The following is a 13,004-nucleotide window of genomic DNA, read 5'->3' as shown; positions in this document are numbered from 1 at the left end:
ACCCACAGTAGCTACGGCTGTTGTCAGAGTTGCCAGGTTCGCGGTTTTCACGCCAAATTGGGGCTTGTTTGAAAATCCAGCCGCGGGTAAAAATTTTGGGGTCGCGGGGTGCGGTTTTTTGGGCTACTTTTGAGTTGGGCTACCGCGGGAGTTACAAGTCAACACTAAGAATCGATCGCGATATAATACTTAATTTGTCTCCATTTTACACTCGCCACCCCCCCTGAAAAGTTGGCAACCCTGCAGACATATACTTTGGGCTAGTTTAGGCTTCTGAAGGGCGGGTTTTACACTGACTTTGTGCGGGATATTTTTGTAGGACCTGGCAACCCTGGCTGTTGTGGTTTTGGAATCGTGATATGTGAACACTATAAGCAACACGTCTACGTCTAACATTATTATTAATCTGACATGAACCACATACAAATATTTTAATACGATTATTTTAATAATTACTACGGAAATCCATGAGGCTAATTTAATGTCGTAGCTTTTTGGGAAACGACTGGCAAAACATAGAGGACAGCCTAGTACGTCCTGTTGCTAAGTAACGTCTGGTTAAAACAGGAGACGAGTGAAGTCCTACCAGGCAAATAACACCCTTATACACTGGGAAACAGGTAGATAACTTACTATCCTGCCTAACTAACTCCACTGTTTTCATATGGTATATAATTATTAGATAACATCATGGACGACTTTCATTGGGTGTATATAAATATATTGTTCTAGGACTGAGGTAGATGAGTGTGGATTTTTTTTTTATTATTTTATTTATTTACAGATTATAATAAATGTCATTTATAATTGTTAACATGTTTACTTTTTAGTAATATTGTGGAGATGAGCAGTCTATATGAAACAACGGAACCAAGTGTGGTTAATGAGGAGATGCTACAAAAAGCAGTTGAGGAACAGGGACCCCAAAACAAGGCTGGCCTCATAGCCAAGGAAGAGGGGATCCAGTATGATGAAGTGATTCAACTACGTCTGGACTACAGAAGTAAAAAAATAATTATTATGCAGGGAATTTATTTATATTATGTTGGTTTGTTTTTGTTCATTTTGACTTGGGTCTAGTGTATCAACTGCAGAGATGTCCAGTCTACTGTATGTGTTATATTGTTTTGGCTTACACTTTGAAATAGTAGAAATAACATTTGCTAACCTGCTCTACACTGTATTTACAGACATCTTAAAGATTGAGCACTTATGGGAGTTCTCATCACTCAGGAAGCTTCAACTAGATAATAACATTATTGAGAAGATTCAGGGCTTAGAGAAGCTCACCAACCTTGAATGGCTTGGTAAGTGTTTTATTTGTTTTGTCTATTAGAAATGTAGATGAAAAGCTTTTCTTGTGATAGAAATTATGATCACTTTCCTAATGTATTAACAGTGTTTCTTTCATCGTTTAGATTTGTCTTTCAATAATATTCAGGTTATTGAGGGTTTGGACACACTTGTGAAACTTCAAGACTTGAGTTTGTACAACAATCGTATTTCTGTCATAGAGAACATGGATGCACTGAAAAACTTACAAATCCTTTCTATTGGTAACAATTTGATCTCCCAACTCGATAATGTAAGTTGTCAATAACTCTCAGCAATTAAAATAGCAAAAGTTAAAACATACCAAATACATTTTAAAAACATTCATTCAATCCTATCTATCAAAAACTGGCTTACACTTTATTGCAAATGTTATTTTATATTCATATTAGGATCACAAAAACATAGAAAAGACTGTGAAATGTACAATATTCACTTGTTTAAAGATAACATACCTAAGAAAATGTAAGAACTTGCGTACCCTCAACCTTGCTGGAAATCCAGTCTGCAAAGAGGAAAACTACAAGATGTTTGTGGCTGCATACTTATCAGACCTGGTTTACCTGGACTTCAGGCTACTGGATGAGCAAACAGTGAGTAAGACAAAGATAGAATGTTTGACAAGAGGTGTCAAGTTCAGGTTCAGAAAGTAAAAGTCCTCACCAGGATTTTGCTCAGGCTTCCTGGATTGTGTTGATTGCACTAATTAGAAAATCTAGCAAGCTTGAGCAAAATCCTGGTGAGGACTTTTACTTTCTGAACCTGGAATTGACACGTCTGGCACATGGAAGACTTGAGGCTTTCACAAGCGCTTGTCCTTCATCATGGCATCAGCCCCAGTCTGCCAAAATACACAAAATGTCGAGAGCCACAGCTCCAGATCCAATATTAATCATCTTCTAAAGTGAAGAGAAAGACTATAGAACCTTTGACACCACACCCCTCATGGTGTAACAGTACATTGAAAATTAGATTAAATCACTATTTTTTTCTGATTTTCAAAAAAAAAAAAAAAAAAAAACCCAAATAACTCCAATGTATCCGCTGCCTCAGAGAGAAAAGGCTTTTACACAGTACCAGTATGCAATAGAGGAGATTACGCTCAGTGATGTGCAGGAGCAGAGGACAGCAGAGGCTCAGAACAGAACCGAACAAGAGCTTCGACTGCATGAGGTGAGCAGCTTTAAGGCCTATGGGTTTGTTTCTCTTTAATGTGAGATGTGCTTTACAGCAGTTCAAACTGCTGAGCGAGTGAGCTGATGTGCTCATTCATGCCCCTGGCCCATTGTAACGTCGGGGAGCTAAGGGACGGACACAAGCGCTGAGGAGAACGGTGAGGCATAACTACTTCAAACACAACCAGACAGGACATCTCAGATAACAAAAGACCACAACAAGAACTAGGGACAAAAAACACAGGATCAACTTACAGCTCAAGATTACAAAGAGGGACTGGAACACAGGGAGTATAAGTATCAAACAATCAAACCTAAACCAGAAACACCTGAGGGGAAAGCAAGAGGGGCGGGACAGACAGGACAAGAAGGTGTGGAACGTGGCTAAACAGAGTGGCTCCATTCGTGACACACATTTTATACTGCAGCTGATGCTGTTAGTGTTGCTTTCTAAATGGTGACGTGTGTGCACTTTAGCCATGTCTTCCACTGCTGTCCTCTTCTGTAGGAAGCATTTGTGGAGCACTTGAATGGTCCAGATCTGTTTGACAGCATGTACGCAGATGATCCCGAGGCAGCGAAATTGGCATGTCTCCCTGGAGTGTCTACGCTACTAGAATCATATCCTTGCTTGCTTACAAATCATTATGTTCAAAGTATCAACATTGCTTGCATTTTCCAAACTGACATTCACAAATCCTCAGACTGCACATTTCACTGACAATTTCACTGACCAATGAAGACCAAAATCTCAAATGAAATAGTGATCCCATCCAACATGTGAAAGCCCTAAGTAAAAGAATGCTTACTACTTCATCAACGGGAGAGATGGACTCATAGTTTCACTCTGTAAGACACTATTGCAAAAATAAAAAAAACATTTCACAATGAAATGTAACCTTAACAGCTCTTGAACATACAAAACCCAGCTGGTGGCATTCTGTATGCAGATGTTTGAAGTAGGTTTAACACATCACACACGCAGGCAGAATGAAGTGGAGTCCTTCTTCACCTGTTTCCATGAGGCAGTGGCAGACAATCAGCAGAGAGCTGCTCAGATAACAGCTGACTTTGAGAAGTCCAGAAGACAGGTGGGTGACTCTTCAAGCCCGTGCATACGCCAGTGATATTGACTGTAACTGCGTTTAATAGAACCGCCTTTCACCGGGGTCACACAAATAACCCTAAATTCTATTGTGTGGCAGGCGATGGCAGGGATGCAGAAGGTAGCTGATACCAGGTTGTTGGAGGCCCAGATCACTAACTGTAGTGAAGAGATTACCCAGCTCAGTCAAACTCTAATGACTCTGGAGCTGCAGCTGGTGGACCAGCTAGAGGTAAGGTGTTTACATCATGCACTTTTACATTATGGTGTCATACAGACATACACACCGTGCCGCACTGTTACGTTTGGCTTTGACCAGATGTAAATGTGGCATATTTTGTCAATTGTGATTTTTTTTTTACACCGCAATCGAAATTTGTCCTCCGTTTTTAACCCATCTGTGCAGTTAACACACACACACACACACACTAGTGATTACTAGGGGGCTGTGGATCACACATGCCCAAAGCGGTAGGCAGCCCTAGCCCGGCACCCGGGGAGCAGTTGGGGTTAGGTGCCTTGCTAAAGGGCACCTCAGTCATGGCCTCAGGTCTGGGAATCGAACCCACAACCCTCCGGTCACAAGACCAGTTCCCTACCACCAGGCCATGACTGCCCATGACTGTTCTGGTCCAGATCGACTTACAACAGTGATTTGTCGTTTACTCATACAATGAATCCTGACCGGTACAGTAGTTTAGAGTTCAAGATACTATTGAGCTAGAATACTATTGAAATACAGGAATCAATGCTGAAACCTAGAAGTGTGAAATAAGTATTAGGCTCTATGTCAGACAAGTTTGACATGAATTCAGGATAATTCTGGATGCAGGATAATTTAAATATCATTTCAATATTCCACAAATACTATATATTGAAGTATTTGCTCACCTTCCTTGACTCACATATGACCTTAAGTGACATCCCTTCCCTAATCCATACCATTCAATATGATGTTGGGCCACCTGTTGCAACTAGAACAGCTTCAGCTCTTCTGGGAAGGCCATGCACAAGGTTTAGGAGTGTGTTTATGGGGATTTTTGACCATTTTTACAGAAGCGCATTTGTGAGGTCACATACTGATATTGGATGAGAAGGCCTGTCTCTCAGTCTCCGCTCTAATTCATCCCAAAGATGTTTTATTGGGTTGAGGTCAGGACTCTGTGCAGGCCATTCAAGTTCATCCACACCAGACTCTGCCCTCCATGTCTTTATGGACCTTGCTTTGTGCACTGGTGCACAGTCATGTTGGAAGAGGAAGGGGCCAGCTCCAAACTGTTCCCACAAAGTTGGCATCATGGAATTGTCCAAAATGTCTTGGTATGCTGAAGCATTCAGAGTTCCTTTCACTGGAACTAAGCTCAGCTCCTGAAAGACAACCCCACACCATAATCCCCCCCTCCACCAAACTTTACACTTGGCACAATACAGTCAGACAAGTACCATTCTCCTGGCAACCCAGACTCGTCCATCAGTTTTCCAGAGAACGCACTCCAGAGAACGCACCTCCACTGCTCTAGAGTCCAGTGTTGGCGTGCTTTACACCACTGCATCCGACGCTTTGCATTGCACTCGGTAATGCATGGCTTGGATGCAGCTGCTTGACCATAGAAACCCATTCCATGAAGCGTAATCAGTGTCACAAGTCCCACATGGATTTTATCATCAAGCATTCCCCAACACTGGCAGACCCATCTGGTGAATAAAGCCACAGGCACCTTTAATGCATGCTCAGTGCCACTGGTTCCATCTTATTCTACCACATTACGCAGTGACACGATAACCTCAGCCACTCAACGTTTATGGTGCATCTTCCCAACTTGTCTATCCACATCTCTCCCAGTCTTATATGTGCCTGACACAAACGTTCTCCCACCTCAGCCACCAAGTTTGCATTCTTTAGCTTTTTTCTTTCAAATGCTTCATCCACCGCATCCTCAAAAAAAATCGTTACCTCTATTAAATAAATTCTACATTTGCTTTCAGAGCACAACACCATTTCTGGCTTCTGTGTAGTTAATGACCCTAACCCTAACATAATCTTACAATGAATGCTAAGCACTACGGGATCTAAAAGCTGGTATAATGAGAAACCTCATTCTGATGGGTGAACGGATATCTAATTGGGAATAGAGCTCGCGGGCTGACCATATAAAACAGTGTCCCTGTAATCTAGTCTAGTTGGCAGAAAGCCATGCTGAAGTGAGACAGCATGCCGGAGGAGAGAATGTTACAGACCTTAGAGGTTTGAACACATACTGAAACGTACTAAAATATTTCATTATTTGTATTTGGATCTCTTGTGCTTTTTCAGTGTGCCAAGAAATTCCATGTTAGACAAGATTCCTTATTGGCCAAGGAGGCTTGACACTACCTATTTTGAGATAAAAGAGTTTTCGCATTGCGGTTTAAGTGTAATAAATAGTTTTCTGCTTATTTGAAACTAGATCCTCAATTATTTTTGCTTTGTTCTCACAGGACATCACTAAAGACTTTGAGAGGAACATCTCAGACATGGTTGGAAGCTTCATTGAATATGTGCAAGGAATATATCCTTTCATCACTTACGTCTGGTGCAGAACCTGAGAGAGAGGAGAACCTGATCTGACTTCAGCTTTGTGCATTGATAGGTGACCTGTCCTTAACTCTGCCCCACATTTGTCCAGTGCAGAGATCTGGAGAACTACCACCATGAGAAACTGCTCGAGATTGCGGAGGCAACATTAGAGAAGGTGGCTAAGAATGTGCTGGGGGAGGACTTGCCTGATGACGTACGCTTGGTCAGTACTCAGCACTTCATTGTTGCTTTGCCTCTGAGTACTAGATTTAATTTCTTCTTTTAAACGTGTTTTATTACACAGCAGTATTACAACTATAGGGAATGAATGTAACCTCACTACTCCACGCTGCCCTCTAGCTCTTTGTGGATAAGGACACTGTGGTCAATGCTGTCAGCACCTCCCACGACACACACCTGCTGAAGATTGACAACAGAGAGGATGAGCTAATGACACGTGTGAACAGATGGATGAATTCACTAATGAAGTCGGTAGGGTAGAGAGTGGAACCCATTCAACATGGCTGTGAACTTTTCTGATCTACAATGTAATAATGTTCAACTCTACATTGCATGTACATTTTATTAGTTGTGTAAGTTTAAATAAAACACAGTGGTAATGTATATGACACAGATATGCTGCATAATTTAACAGTTGCTCTGATAGTTTTTTTAAGTGTTGATCAGCAAAGTGAGATGAATTATACAAGACATTTCTCTTGTTTACAGATACATGATGAGACAATCAAGAGGAACTGCAAACGCATCTCTGAAATCCATAACTACGCTGATTATGTGAGGGAGCAACTGGAGAAGATGCGTTTGCAAGAGCACCACTAAGACAAGAGAACAGGACTGCTGAGACCTCACATCTATGGACACAGCACACGTTACATGTTCCATGTAAATGGGAACATTGGTCTTTATAAATGTATTTTTCCTGGTATTAAATATTTTACAAACGTCTGTTTGCATCCTCCCTGCTGTATAAGTCTGTCACCTACAGGTAGAGACAGGTGCTACAGGCACCCAGACTGAAGGACATGAATTAATATTTGTGTGTGTGTGTGTGTGTGTGTGTGTGTGTGTGTGTGTGTGTGTGTGTGTGTACATGACACAAAAAATTTAATTAAAATATATTTACCTAAAATTTTGAAAACTGCTGACATACATTAGTCTTCAGTGAACTTACCAGTAAATGCCAATATACAATTATTTTTCTATATGACCAATAAATAATCTACACATTATATTATTTTGTATTTCCGTTCACTTTTGACTTTACTATCCTGCAGCAATATAGGTAAACTATATATTACGCTCTGCAAAGCCTACAAGTCCCGTCATGCTCGCTGGTACAGACGCGGTATGTGGACCTTCGTCAGCCAATAAGAACGAAGCGGTGCGTCTTACGCCACCGTGCCGAAGTCCTCAACTAGGCGCCGAGTGCGAAGAGAAGAGGACCGGGCTAAACAAATCACACCGATGCGTCAGTTTCTGACCCCCTGCTGAATTTCACCCGTGTCCTGCGACGTGTCCGTGGACGGGGTCGACCCCGCGAAAAGCAGTCGGGCATGCCGGTCCGCACCGAGAGTCGTCGCGGTTCGTCCGCGGCCTGCGCGTCCTCGGTCTCTCTCGTGCCGCCGCCGCCCATCAACACCGAGCAGCCCGGCGTCGCCACCTCGCTGCTCTACAGCGGCTCCCAGTTTCGGGGCCACCAGAAGAGCAAAGGGAACTCGTACGACGTCGAGGTGGTCCTGCAGGTACGCGGGTCCGGGGTGAAGTGAGTCCGTTCTTGGGTGTCTAGACGGCTGGTTTGTCTCGTGAAGTTGACCGTAACGCAGCCCGTTTGGCCAACTGACGTGTGCCAGGTTATCTGGCCGGTAGCGAGTTTTACAACGCAGTGTAGCTCGATTAGTCGGGTTTACTACTTGGATAGCTAGATATCGTTAGCTAGATGGCTGTTTCGTACATGCGTAGTGTGTGTATGTATGTATGGATGAGAGTGAGTGAGTGAGCAAGTGTGTGTGTGTATATATATGTATGTATGGGAGTGTGTGTGTGTGTATATATATGTATGTATGGGAGTGTGTGTGTGTATATATATGTATGTATGGGAGTGTGTGTGTGTATATATATGTATGTATGGGAGTGTGTGTGTGTATATATGTATGGGAGTGTGTGTGTGTATATATGTATGTATGGGAGTGTGTGTGTGTGTGTATATATGTATGTATGGGAGTGTGTGTGTGTGTGTGTGTGTATATATATATATATATGTATGTATGGGAGTGTGTGTATATATATATGTATGTATGGGAGTGTGTGTGTGTATGTATGGATTGAGTGTGTGTGTGTGTGTATGTATGTATGGATTGTGTGTGTGTGTATGGATGTGTGTGTGTGCACGCATGTGCACCCGCTAACGGACTAATTCGTGCGTTTTGGGGACCGTAGCCTCACCTTGTCTCCGTAAGTGTGTATTGGTGTGAAACCCAACTGTTTCTGTTCCCCCCACTTGTAGCATGTGACCATGGAGGACTCGTACTTGTGTGGATACCTCAAGATCAAGGGTCTGACTGAGGTGAGATCTTACATTCTAATAACATCTCATGGACAACATAAATAATTAGGCCTAGTTTTGTCAGGAAAACGCATCTAACTGACAGGCAGTGTGAATTAAAGTCTTACACATTGTTGCTCCTTATTTTGTAAACACGACTATTTGGTTTACTTAGGTTCTCTGCCCGTTTTACTCCACATAGTCTGTGTACATATGACCAGCAGCCCAACACTTGTGGAGCATAAAGCGATCGCCATGCACTTTTACTGGCACTGGTTTTTGTTGCTGCGTCCTTCGATCTGCTGGTCAGTAAGTGATAAAGAGGAGTGATAACGGAGTTACCTGCTGCGTTCCTGTCCGCAGGAATATCCTACCCTCACTACGTTCTTTGCTGGGGAGATCATTAGCCAAAAACGGCCCTTTCTCACCAGGAAATGGGATGCGGACGAGGACGTTGACCGCAAACACTGGGTAAAACCACAGAATTTAAGAGTTCATTTAGTGTGCTGCTGTTTAGTGTTGAAAGGTGGGTGAATTATTTGACAACTACCTACAACGTACCATACCTGACGAGTACTCTATATGCTTTTATTATTTGTGGGAATGTTCTTGTTGATTTTTGCCCATAAAATAATTAACGTATGTTAAGTGTGATGCAGTAGAAAGTTGATCAGTGACCGTGTTGACTATGCTGTACATACTCGCCCACATTACAGATATTAAGACTTTTAGGGGAGAACTTTAGATAAGAAGGAACAGATAATCCCCAAAATGCCTCTATTGTAGTCTACACCAGCACATGCTTCCTGTTCAAGTTCTGTGTCTTTAGATTTGCATTTGAGCTAAAAGTTGTAACTACTGAGTAAGTGAAGCTTACTGGTTGGCATTATACAGGCTACACTACAGAAGCATTGCACGATTGCCTCAAGCCACGGTGGACTGCTGGGCAACCTCAAATACATCCCCTTGGTTTCTAACACTATGATATTTTGCTCTGTATAAAAACAGACCAAAGTACATTACCCAATGCTAAAAATGGTAGAAGCAGCCATCCTGAAGATTTAGCTGCTTCAAATTAGGAAAATATGCAATGAGTGTATTGAGTTGGTGACTGGAAGCTTCCTTCAATAGTTTGCAGAAACTGAAATGGGCATAACTTGACTGATCTTCTAGGATGAAGGGAAAATAGTTCAGATTGGATGTTTCTCCAGTCTATTCCTGTAGTGGCTTGTTGTTATTCCATTTCAATGCATCAAAATATTTATATGCTGAATTTTTTTTTACATCTCAGGGGAAGTTTCAGGCATTTTATCAGTATGCAAAAAGCTTTAACTCTGATGACTTTGACTATGAAGAACTCAAGAATAGCGACTTTGTCTTCATGCGATGGAAGGTACGGTATATTTATGCCCCTCTTCTAGGTATGCATTAGGGTTAGTCTTGGAATTTCTTTGGTATTCATTTCTGAAGTCCTTTTTGGTTTAGGATTAGACTCGGTCCAGAAAATCGAGGTTCTTTTAACCAGCTTTTTACTCTTCTGGGATTTTAAATGTTTTTAGCAGATGTAGATGTGCCATTAACATGGGGTTCTGTTGGATGTACTGTTACTGCTGAATACACGGTTACTCTTAAATGCACTGCTGTAAAACCCTAGCACACATTTAATTGGTTAGTATTCTCATGTTGCATGTATTGTCATAATGAGATGTGGTGTTTTTTTTTCCCCTTCTAAAACCTCTTGTTTGGTGTGAAGGAGCAGTTCTTGGTTCCGGACCACACGATCAAAGATATCAGTGGTGCTTCCTTCGCTGGGTTCTACTACATCTGCTTCCAGAAGTCCACAGCTACCATCGAGGGATTCTACTATCACCGAAGCTCCGAATGGTACCATCCAAATCTCACAAAGTCACTTCCGCGTATTGAAGCAAATGTTATTTGCATGTGAAAATACATGCCTGTTTATGTAGGACTGGTGTTCTGCAGAGATGAGTGACACAGTATTAACTGCAGACTTTCAAAGTTAACTGTTTTGCAAAGGCCAATATTAAAAGGTTAGCAACAGCTAAAATAGAAGCTATCGTGAAACAGAACACCAGATATTGTGATTTGCTGTATTAGTGATGTAGTTGGGGGAGAACACGAGCGTGCTACTGAATTACTGTGCACTGCCAAGAGGTCTTAGTGGTATAGGGAGATGTAGGTAATTCAAAATGTGCCTAGCATAAATCAGCTGGGATGCATTTGGTGTGGGACACTTGCTGCTTAGCACTGGAGCTACATGGCTAATGAAGCTGACAAAGAAACTCAAATCCCACCAGTTAACATCAAATAAATTGTATACCTATAATTGTATCCCCTTGACTTAAGACTGCATGAGATCTCTACAAACATTTGCTTCATAAATAGGATTAGCAAAACGACACGGGACATTTTCATACAGTGTGAATATATGTACAGTATTGGAACTCTGAAGCATAAAAATAGCTTCTAGTCACTTGTAGAACATTTAAAGGGGACCGATTTCAGTCTTTAAGCTCTCTTTCATGTTGTCTTTCCAGGTACCAGTCATTAAATCTCACACATGTTCCTGAACACAGTGCACCCATCTATGAGTTCCGGTGACACTAGCTCCCTCTCCTGGCTGGAAGAGGGTGAAACAATGGCAGACAGAAGGGTGGAAAAAAAACACACACACACACACACACACACACACACACAAATATATATATATATATATACATATACTGCTCTCAAGGGAAAAATGAAGAACTGTCTAATCATGCCAAGGACTTGGTCATTTTCTCTTACATGGAGAGGGTGGCAGCGATGGCCACATGGATGAATGGGGAACTCATTCAGAAGAGCAGGTCCTCCCGGCCATGAGTGTGTCAGTGTTGGATTCTGGGATTTTGTGTCATCCCCCAACTCCTGTTATTTTTTTCTCCAGGTTTTTAAAGTTGTTCTTTAAAAAAACTTTTATGCTTACTCCTTTTTTTTCTCAGCAGAGAAACTAATTGAAGCATTGTTAAGTTTTATTTTCTCAGTGGGAGGAAGACGGATTTAAGGGTTAAGGGGGCACCAAGAGCGTTTGAGCCGCTGTGTGCCTGTGGAGGCCTGCCTTAAATGACATGGCCAGTAGTCAGGGGTCCCAGTCTGATTAACCAACTGAAAGTTACTTGCATAACCTGAAAGATCTCACAACAGATCAAAGTGGAAGTGGGTTTCAGGTTCGGTTTTACAAATCACTGCTTATATATAAAGTCCCAAGAAAAATAGATGCTTAGTAGTGTGATTCTAAATATATATATATATATATCTATATATTTTCTAATACACCGAAAGTCTTGGAAAGAGGAATTTTCTATCCTGCAGTGGAAGTTACAAGCTGCTTTGGGTGATTCTTGCTGTCTTCTTCTTTGCAATGGGGTGAATGCAACATTCAAGAGAAGCAGACTGATAATACTATAATCTCCATTTCGCTATGCAACATTAAAGAAACTCTCAGCTAGCTCAGCCTGCGAACATTCAGTGTATCTTAGGCCCTTACTTTCTTGGAAGATGTTTTCACAAATAGTAGTGTTCACTCAACTAATCACAGCCATAAGAGTATTGGTTATTGGAATGCACTTTTGATGTATGTTGGCGTATCTGAGTTGGACCGTGTTAATATTTCATAGACCTTGGACATTTTTTTTTTTCCTCCTTCACCAACATTTGGAGTTAATGTTGGATTAGAACAGACGACGATGTCAGTATGTTGGAGTTGACCAGATGGTGAACAAAGCCGCTTCCCCTTGAACATCCGTCAGCCACGATGGTTCACTTTGAGGGGTCATATTGGATTCTGATTGGAGGACTGTCGAGACTGGCACGACAAATGTAATATTTCTTAACTGTCTGTGAGCTGAACTTCATTTAATTGAACCCAAGTACTGCACAAAGAAGAAAGTTTAAAAAAAAAAAGAAATTTTAAGATAACTGTTTTTGTCTGATTCGTTTTTTGGAAACTCCTCTTGAAGTGATGAACAAATGTGATTAGAGCCTGTTGTACCTGTTGCAGAAAAACACACATCAGTCCTTGTAAGCTTTAGTCAAACCCTTTGCCTTAAAAGTCAAATGTTTGTATATAATACTTTATTTGGTTTGTATTTGGTTTTTTTTAATCAAGAGTTGTGGTGGTTCTATATGGGCAGAGTCTCTGTTTCAAATAGGAAATGTATGCGGGTTTGCATGTATGAAAGATTAATGCTGGGTTCAGGTAATGGGACAGGA

At 41.5% G+C, this 13,004-nt stretch overlaps 2 protein-coding genes across 4 annotated transcripts; both read left to right on the top strand.

The window, feature by feature from the left end:
• Positions 1-337: 337 nt before the first annotated feature.
• On the top strand, positions 338-7,388 carry drc3 (dynein regulatory complex subunit 3). 3 transcript variants are annotated; one of them, XM_076996814.1, is made up of 13 exons: positions 338-620; positions 831-1,003; positions 1,191-1,307; positions 1,419-1,585; positions 1,779-1,925; positions 2,386-2,505; positions 3,016-3,131; positions 3,427-3,598; positions 3,713-3,844; positions 6,091-6,163; positions 6,271-6,392; positions 6,530-6,717; positions 6,899-7,388. In XM_076996814.1, the coding sequence occupies exons 2-12, from the start codon at positions 844-846 to the stop codon at positions 6,668-6,670; spliced, it is 1,467 nt and encodes a 488-aa protein (XP_076852929.1). In that variant the 5' UTR covers positions 338-620; positions 831-843; the 3' UTR covers positions 6,671-6,717; positions 6,899-7,388. The 3 variants fall into 3 exon arrangements, with proteins under 3 accessions (XP_076852929.1, XP_076852928.1, XP_076852926.1); XM_076996813.1 differs by having other exon boundaries at positions 339-620; positions 1,515-1,585; positions 6,530-6,661; positions 6,899-7,384; XM_076996811.1 differs by having other exon boundaries at positions 339-620; positions 6,530-6,661; positions 6,899-7,383.
• Positions 7,389-7,563: 175 nt separating this feature from the next.
• Positions 7,564-12,797, top strand: gid4 (GID complex subunit 4 homolog). Its single transcript, XM_076996817.1, has 6 exons — positions 7,564-7,932; positions 8,694-8,753; positions 9,096-9,203; positions 10,024-10,125; positions 10,486-10,616; positions 11,291-12,797. Exons 1-6 carry the CDS (start codon positions 7,744-7,746, stop codon positions 11,352-11,354), a joined length of 654 nt encoding a protein of 217 aa, XP_076852932.1. The 5' UTR covers positions 7,564-7,743; the 3' UTR covers positions 11,355-12,797.
• Positions 12,798-13,004: the final 207 nt, after the last annotated feature.

This window comes from Brachyhypopomus gauderio, chromosome 2 (genome assembly GCF_052324685.1).
Source record: "Brachyhypopomus gauderio isolate BG-103 chromosome 2, BGAUD_0.2, whole genome shotgun sequence".
In the NCBI taxonomy this organism is placed as follows: domain Eukaryota; kingdom Metazoa; phylum Chordata; class Actinopteri; order Gymnotiformes; family Hypopomidae; genus Brachyhypopomus; species Brachyhypopomus gauderio.
This window is presented reverse-complemented; position numbering and strand designations above follow the sequence as displayed.